Genomic DNA, 8,589 nt, shown 5'->3' with positions numbered 1-8,589 from the left:
GGGCGGGGTCTGGGCGGTGGGACCAGTCTGGGGGCGGGGTCGCGGACTCGCTCCTCCCCGGACGGGGCGAGATGGGGAAGTTCCGCCCAGCAGCCCAGCCTCCGGGAGGACTGCCCCGCCCCCTTCCTGGACTAGCGGGGCTGGAAGGCAGATTCGCGGTAGTGAGGTTTCTCGGAGGATCATGCCTCTGTCCATGCACCCCCATGTGGTCTTAGACATAGCCGTAGCCCTGCTGAGTACCTTGTCTTTCCTGTTGGACCTGGTCGCCGACGTGTGGGCCGTCGTCCAGTACATGCTCGTTGGCCGTTACCTGTGGGCCGCGCTGGTACTGATCCTGCTAGGCCAATCCTCGGTGCTGCTGCAGCTCTTCAGCTGGCTCTGGCTGACAGCTGACCCGGCCGAGCTGCACCACTTGCAGCCCTCGCGTCGTTTCCTGGCTCTGCTGCACCTGCTGCAGCTCGGCTACCTGTACAGGTGAGTGCCCGGCCCGTTGAGAGAAGTGGGTTGACAGCCGCCAGAGCCAGTTCAGCCTTGCCCTGGGCGTAGGCGAAAACCCAGGTCCAGGAAAAAGGAAGGGAGCATCAGGGTCTTGGAGTCAGAGATGCCCCTTATCTTTCTTTTCCATTTCTGTCTTTTTCTGCGAACATTTGCTTCCCCGTCAGGGACTGAAGAGGGTCCTGCTTGACTCATCCGTGTCCCTGGAGCCAGCCAGGACTGGATACAGACTGGTTCTGGAAAATGTGTGTGGATTGTGTGTTTTTCTGAACTGTGTAGGACCCAGGTTCAGTCTAAAGTGAGGACAGTGAGAAAGTCCCTGGTACAGTGCTGTCCTGAGAACCTTTTCTTTTTCCTTTCCTCCTCCTCCTCCCTGTCTCTGTTTTTCTCTCCCCACCGCCCCTCTCTCTCACACCGTGAATAGGCCCTTGGGTAAATGGGAGATAAAAACGAAATCTAGGGGCCAGAATCGTGATGAAGGCCTGGCTACTCTTCAACACAATAGCCAGCACCTGTGTGAGTTGTGGTGTCGCTTCACGTTGTGGGCTGGGCTGGGCTGGGCTGGGCTGGGCTAGGCTAGGCTAGGCTAGGCTGGGCTGGATGGATCAGGAATCTGTTGTGGAAGTCTCTGATCTAGGCGAAGCTGCATACAGTCTCCAGCTGTGGGGAGGGACCTTGGGAGTGTTTGCCTTTTGTCCGAACTGTGGTACAGCTCAGCTGACTGTGATAACCAGACAGTTATAACAGGAAGGCCCCAAGAGAAGATGGTGCCGGTTCCATTGGAGTTACAGGTGAGGCACCTCATGTGGTGCTGGGAGCCAGACACTGGTCCTCTGCAAGAGCAGTGGATGTGATTAACAACCCCTCCTGTTTGCTTCTTAATTCCATCTCCCATCTCTAAAATGGGGCTCTCGTGAGTAGGTAGGACAGGGTTGTGATGCACTTGGGATCATACCTGACCAGCAAGAGTAGGAGTTGAATTCCCCCCACTTTACGGACGAGGAAACAAATTCCATGAGGTTAGTTAGGTGGGTGGCTCCAGGCTCCGTCGCTTTTACTCGACAAGCTAGGATTGAAGTCTGCCTCCGTGCACTCAGCGGTAGGAGATGGAAGACTTCACAGGACATTGACCTGGCCCATCGGGCTACCTGTGTGTCCTTCCCAGGTGCCTGCACGGAATGCATCAGGGGCTGTCCATGTGCTACCAGGAGGTGCCTTCGGAGTGTGACCTGGCCTATGCAGACTTCCTGTCCCTGGACATCAGCATGCTACGGCTTTTTGAGAGTTTCCTGGAGGCGACACCGCAGCTCACACTGGTGCTGGCCATCGTCCTGCAGAGTGGCCAGGCGGAGTACTACCAGTGTGAGTGCTGGGCCCGTGGCTGTCCCTAGACCGAGGGCTAGGCGGCTGGTCTGGATTCAAATCGAAAGTCGCTTTCAAGCTGCAGAGCTTAGAACAGGGACTCAAGCCATCATTCGGTTCTCATCTGAGCACCGTGTGGAGTAATGAGAAGATGAGATGTGGGGAGTCACACGCATGTCAAGTCCAGGGTCCTGTGTGAATGCGTATGTGCACATGTTTGTGTGCGTTTGCAGGTACATGTGCTTATGTACAGAAAGCAGAGGCCAGGGCCAGGTGTATCTTCATTGCTCTCCATCTCTTATATGATTGAGGAGGAATCTTCTTGTTAAAGACTTATTTATTTTATGTTTATGAGTACACTGTAGCTGTCCTCAGACCCACCAGATGAGGGCATCAGATGGTTGTGAGCCACCATGCGGTTGCTGGGATTTGAACTCAGGACCTCTGGAAGAGCAGTCAGTGAGTGCTCTTAACTGGTGAGCCATCTTTCCCCCCCATCTTATTTTATTTTTGAGTCAGGCTCCCATTATGTAGACCAGGCTAGCTTTGAGCTCCCAGAAATCCTCCTGCTCCTTCCTCCTCAGTACTGCATCCTTTTTTATTATTTTGATGGTAATAAATAAAATGTGTAGGTTACCTGACACATCATAGGTTTGGTAGGTAATGGACATTTTATTGGGCATTGCCTGAACCTGCACAGTTTAGGGGTTGACCTAACTGGCAACCATAATGGAAGAAAACAGATACACGAAAAAGGAGGAGTTGGTGGGCCTTGGGCTCTGCAGCAGCCACTTACCACATCTGGAGGCTTCTGTAGGGTTCCGTCTCAGGTATTGTTATGGGAGGTGGAGATGCAGTTGACAGTTTCTGCATATATTGGTTTTAGCTAAAGGACAGCTGATTCTAAACATCCATACTTAGACCAACCAGGGGTGTCTGCCATCCCCATGGGTCTGAGGTAATAGGGTCCTGGCCATGGCTGTGCACATGTCAATACCACACATTCGCTCAGGACTTGATCCCAACAGAGTCCCTTCACAGAGTGTATACTCAAGTTTCGTCTTTGTCACTATGTTGGGGACACAGCTGTGAACAAGATATACAGAGCCTCCACCCAGCCAATAATAGCCTTAAAACAAATAGTGACACCAGGTGTACCGAGTGGCCAGAAGAGGCAGGTGGCAGGGCCCCATAAACCCTCACAGGGACCTGGACAGTGAGAAGCATTGGGAGATATTTCCTCAAGGCCACGGGCCCAGCCTGAGACTAAGCAACGGTCTGCCTCACACCTTATTGAGAGCCCAGGTTACCCTTTTCTGTTGCCCATCACTTCATTCCTCAAGGTCCTCTGCAGTGGCTCTCCAAGGAACCCATCTTGTCCCACTTTCGGTGGGACTTGGGGGAACTCCTCATGTTACATAGGAAGAGAGAGGTGTGCAGAAAGGTGACTGCTCCTTTTCAGCGCTTGCTAGGTACTTGACATTTGTTTGAGATCAGAGCAGGTGGAAACGGTCTACACTGTTGGTAGAGCATGAGGAGACAGGCTTTTCTCTACTTTTGATGGAGCAGACATTTATGTGCCACCTTTTGGGCCACCTGGAGATCCTAGGTGAGCAGAGTACTTTTTCTACCCTCCAGGATCCTGCTCAAGGGTAGAATAAAGACCAGGCCTTCATGGCGCGGGCCTGGAATCCCAGCACGTGGGAGGCAGAGGCAGGTGAATCTCTGATTTCTAGGCCAGCCTGGTCTACAGAGTGAGTTTCGGGACAGCCAGGGCTACACAGAGAAACCTTGTCTCAGGGAAGGGGGTGGGGGTGGGGATGAGGGTGAGGGTGTGTGGGAGTCCCAAACCACATGTAATTGTGTTAATGGGGTAAGTGGGTTGTTACAGGGGCCTCTGAGGGCAGAGTGGAATCTAGATGGGTAGCCCCAGAATCTATTCGGGCTGGGGTTTGTAGGGTGAGGAGTTGTCAGGTAGTTAAGAGATAGGGGTAGCTAGAGATTTGATACCAGGCCACAAGTGGGCTCTGGGGATGCAGTATGTCATCAGTAAACTCATCACTGTCATCAGTGGATACCTTAGAGGAGGTGAGGGGAGACACTTTGTAAGGTCTGCCCATGTTACTCTTCTTGGAGGCTGTCTTAGGGTTTTACTGTTCACATGGGTGAACAGACACCATGACTTGCATTATAAAATGCAAGTTTTATAAAAGACAACACTTAACTGGGGCTGTCTTAGAGGCTCAGAGGTTCAGTCCATTGTCACCAAGGCAGGAGCATGGCGGTATCCAGGCAGGCATGGGGCAGGAGGAGCTGAGGGTTCTACATCTTCATCTAAAGGTGGCTAGAGAAGACTGGCTTCCAAGTCTTAAAGCCCACACCCACAGTGACACACCTACTCCAACAGGGCCACACCTCCTAATAGGGTCACTCCCTGGGCCAATTACATATGAACCATCACAGAAGCCCAGGAGACCTAGGCAATGCAGAGCTGGGACAGGAACCCAGTCATAAACTCCTAGGTCTTGGGAAGTCAGAATAATAGGCTGGGCTGGGCTGGACTTGGAGGCGAGTGAAGAGGGGTGGGCTGCCAGTCCTGAGGAGAGCTGGAATCGGAGGCTTGTTACTACTCTCTGAGACATGTCTACTCTGACGTGGAGAAAGTGGGGCTAGAGCTGCCAGGCGTTCAGAGCCTGAGAACTTGGGGTCCTCCGGGAAAGGGTACAGAACCTGCAAGAGGCTTACGGCGGCACAGCTGAGGCACAGTGGAGTTTTCATGTCACATACCCTCTCGTACCTAAGAATGTCACTGGGACAGCATTTGAGAGCAGAGCACTGTCTCCTCCAAATGTTCTCCCTCCCACTGTCCATTGAGCAAGCTGGGGCTGCTGAGACCTGCTTCTGGGTTTCTGTGAGGCCCCTGTGAACGGGAACGGGGGTTGACAGGCAGGCCGCACCCAGGCTGACTCTCTTCTTGCTCTTGGTAGGGTTTGGCATCAGCTCATCCTTCCTGGGCATCTCGTGGGCACTGCTGGACTACCATCGGTCCTTGCGTACCTGTCTTCCCTCCAAGCCGCGCCTGGGCTGGAGCTCCTCTGCTGTCTATTTCCTGTGGAACCTGCTGCTGTTGGGACCCCGAATCTGCGCCATTGCCTTGTTCTCAGCTGTCTTCCCCTACTATGTGGCCCTGCACTTCCTCAGCCTGTGGCTGGTACTGTTGTTTTGGGTCTGGCTTCAAGGCACAAAGTTTATGCCTGACTCCAACGGTGAGTGGCTATACCGGGTGACAGTGGCGCTCATCCTTTATTTCTCCTGGTTCAACGTGTCTGGGGGCCGCACTCGAGGCCGGGCCATTATCCACCTGTTCTTCATCCTCAGTGACAGTGTTCTGCTGGTCACCACCTCCTGGGTGATACATGGCACCTGGCTGCCCAGTGGGGACTCATTGCCGATGTGGGTGACTATAGGAGGCGTCTGCTTCTTCCTGGGCCTGGCTTTGCGTATGATCTACTACCTCTGGCTGCACCCTAGCTGCAGCTGGGAACCCGACCTCGTGGATGGGACCCTAAGACTCCTTCCTTCCAAACGTCCTCCTAAGTTGATTTATAACAGGCGTGCCACTCTGTTAGCAGAGAACTTCTTTGCCAAGGCCAAAGCTCAGGCAGTCCTGACACAGGAGGTACAGCTGAATGGAGTCCTCTGACGCAGGTCTGACTCAGCCAGTGAGGAGAGGAGCAGAGCGGGGCCTTGCAAGGGACAAGGGGCCAATCATGTGCAAGCCAGTTTCCTTCTCCATTCCTCAGTTGTTTGCCGTCCTCACCTCTCAGGTGATTGGTGGTGGGCATGTTCCTGGTTCCCTAGCCCGCTCTGGGTGACACAGATTCTGGGAGATGTTCTCAAGAACTCTTCCCCACCCCATCCCACCCATTCACCTCAGCCAACAGATGCTGAAGGCACTTTATGTTCTGGGAGCATCATACTGACTTCTGAACTGGCTGCCACCCTAGCTTCTTTCCCTGTCCACCTGGACAGATTCTGGGTAGACTTCTAAACAGCAGAGGCCAGAGCTGCTCCTCCAGTGTCCCAAAGCCCAGGCTCTTAGGTCACCTCTACAGTGCCTTATGGACCTGTGGTCTAGGCCAGGTGAGGCCCATTGAGTATTTTTCAATCTCCTACCTCAATCTATATGAAAGAAGAACATGCGTGCATGTGTTTAACAGTATTAAAACCTCATGAGATTCTCCAAATCAGTATGTACCATTAAGTGCAATCTATCACCCTTTACAGACACATAGCAGGCAGAGGCCTGGAACCCCTTAAAACTGACACAGACCCCTGCTGTACGGATGTGGGCCATCTTAGGTTTGACTTAATTTTGCTTCCCTAGACACAGGAGCTAGTGAGCCAAAGCGGGTTGCTCATTTGGCTGGCAGAATTCATGGGTTGATGCTAATGCATTCTGCATTCTCTTAGCAGCTCCGTACTGAGCCTAAAGAGGACATAGCATCGTTAGGACAGGGAGGCAGGTTTGAGGGGCTGGGTGCCCTTTGTGGGTGAGAGGTGTGGTGGCTTCTGGGATGTGATCGATGGTTCTATGGAGATGGGATGTTCTGCTCTGGGAGGTTTGTGGTCTGGTGGAACAGGAGAAAGGTACCAGGGGCAGAAGAGAAATGGTCTAGGTCCCAGTGCTGGGATCCAAGGCGGTTCTACCAGTCATTCATTCATTCATTCGTGTGGAGCACGACCAAAAAAAGCACCATCACACCAAGTGCTGAAAGAAGAACAGACGAAGAGGTGAGAGGGAGGATGTATGTTGTCGGTGGAAGTTGCAGCTTTATAAAGAACCACTAGGGAAGACCCCTCTGAGAACCTGAGGCATTGATGGTGGGCCACTTGAGCAGTGACTGCAGCCTGGAGTCCCTGAGTGGTAAGCAGAGCCTAGAGTTGTGAGGCATATTGGAGAAGGAATCTGTAAATGCTGTTCCTTGGGGGGGGGGGTTGGGGTGCTTTTGGCCCACAGCTAAGGAGGCTGCAGAGATGCAGGTCGGGGCCTGGGTAAGGCTCTGGGAGAAGGTGCTTCTTATACTAAAAATGTGTGTATGGGTTGACTATTATGGACAGAAAGGACCTAGTGATTTCCTTGAATTTTACAGACCAGTAAAAGGAGCCAAAGTGGTTGTTGATGTTAAAAGGGTCTGAAAAATAATTGCCACCTCTGTCTTCACTATCTCATGAAAAAAAAAAAACAAAACAAAACAACCCAGATGTAATGATATCAGAAGGCTTCATTCTATAAACAGATTCCTCTAGAGGTACACACCTGAAATCACCATTATTCTCATTTATGAAAAGGGTCAGATCTATAGAGGGCTGGGCCAGTGTGACATACCTACCAGTCTGGGCAAGGACATCAGGAGTTCAGACTCCTTAGTGACAACATCAGAGGCCAGCTTGGACTACATGAGACCCTGTCTCAAACAAAACAAAAATTATAAAAAAACCACAACATATGTTTAGAATTTTAGTTTTGGCTGACCTTTCATTTGTAGTCCAGATGAAATTGTCAAATGATAGTAACATGTATTTAATTAAATCCAAACTCTTATATACTACCTAAAACACATAGCCATATACTAACCTAAAATACACTCACGCATACTTTGTGTTTATGAAACGGCTTAGCCCATGCTATCTTGGAGCATTACACAGCTGAGGCTGAACTCCTGATCCCACGCCTCCATCAGTCAAGTACTGGGATTAAACACACAAGTCAGGGCTGGGGCTGCAGCTATGGCTCAGCAGTTAGGAGCGCTCCCGGCTCCTGTAGGGGACTGAGGTTTGGTCTCCAGTACCCATTCTGGGTCGCGCACACCTGCCCAGCTCTGGCTCCAAGGGATCCAGCATCCTCCTTTGGCTTTTGCGCATGCATATTTAGATACTAACACAATTTTTTTTTTTAGTTAAAAACAAACAAACAAACAGGTTACTGCATTGTTCTTCTTTTGTGACGTACCATCTGGCCTGTGTGAGACGGCCCTGAGCACAGCCTTCTCTTGTCTCAGCTTCAGGACGACCACGCAAAGCTGTTAAAGTTTACAGAGTTTAAAACCAGCTTAGTGACATGACCTGTAGTCCTTGAAGATTCCCAGTAAAACACATGTATTTTTGTTTTTGGTGATTTGAAACAAGGCTCCACACTGTAGTTTAGGCCAGCCCAATCTCTTGACAATTCTGCCTCAGCTTCTGAAGATGAGAAACACCATATGTGACCAAGAACTTTGAAATGTGAAGAAACCGGTTTTGGAAAAATAAACCTTAAATTTTACATACCACTGCAAGGTTTGCTGGAGAATGTTCTTTCGGGAGGTGGTGGTTGCTGTTTGGGTTTGTTGGGGATTGGTTCCAATGCTCAGTCTTAACTAATTCAGCTCCCAGAATCAAATGGGAATCTGCTTCGCTTAAAGAAAGCCTTCCCCCAGTTGGCTGTGATTGGGAAATAAAGTTGCCAACAGCCAATGGCTGGGCAGGACGAAAGAGGCGGGGCTTTTAGATTGCACGGGCAAGGAACTGAGGGAGGGAGAATCGCCAGTACTTGGAAGCCTAGGGATTTCACTCCCCAAATTGGGTCTGGGGTAGCAGTGATGGAATGTTGATTTAGCAAGTTGACTCAGGGAAGTTGGAGGGGAGAATGCATGCTAGCCGCGTGGAGAATTAGAAATGCCCAGCCACTGA

The 8,589-nt window shown here is 51.3% G+C and overlaps 1 protein-coding gene across 1 annotated transcript; it reads left to right on the top strand.

Moving 5' to 3' along the window:
- Window positions 1-115: 115 nt before the first annotated feature.
- On the top strand, window positions 116-8,195 carry Xkr8 (XK related 8). Its single transcript, XM_052177602.1, has 3 exons — window positions 116-474; window positions 1,661-1,857; window positions 4,845-8,195. Exons 1-3 carry the CDS (start codon window positions 182-184, stop codon window positions 5,558-5,560), a joined length of 1,206 nt encoding a protein of 401 aa, XP_052033562.1. The 5' UTR covers window positions 116-181; the 3' UTR covers window positions 5,561-8,195.
- Window positions 8,196-8,589: the final 394 nt, after the last annotated feature.

The sequence above is a fragment of the Apodemus sylvaticus genome, chromosome 3 (genome assembly GCF_947179515.1).
Source record: "Apodemus sylvaticus chromosome 3, mApoSyl1.1, whole genome shotgun sequence".
In the NCBI taxonomy this organism is placed as follows: Eukaryota; Metazoa; Chordata; class Mammalia; order Rodentia; family Muridae; genus Apodemus; species Apodemus sylvaticus.
Note: the sequence above shows the minus strand (reverse complement) of the source record. Positions and strands in the feature narration are given on the sequence as shown.

Bases quoted from the DNA above. Each gene is read 5' to 3' on its own strand.
- Xkr8 (XM_052177602.1), top strand. From the start codon at position 182: ATGCCTCTGTCCATGCACCCCCATGTGGTCTTAGACATAGCCGTAGCC. The intron at 475-1,660 runs GTGAGTGCCCGG...TGTCCTTCCCAG, and splicing joins CAGCTCGGCTACCTGTACAG to GTGCCTGCACGGAATGCATC. The intron at 1,858-4,844 runs GTGAGTGCTGGG...TGCTCTTGGTAG, and splicing joins CCAGGCGGAGTACTACCAGT to GGTTTGGCATCAGCTCATCC.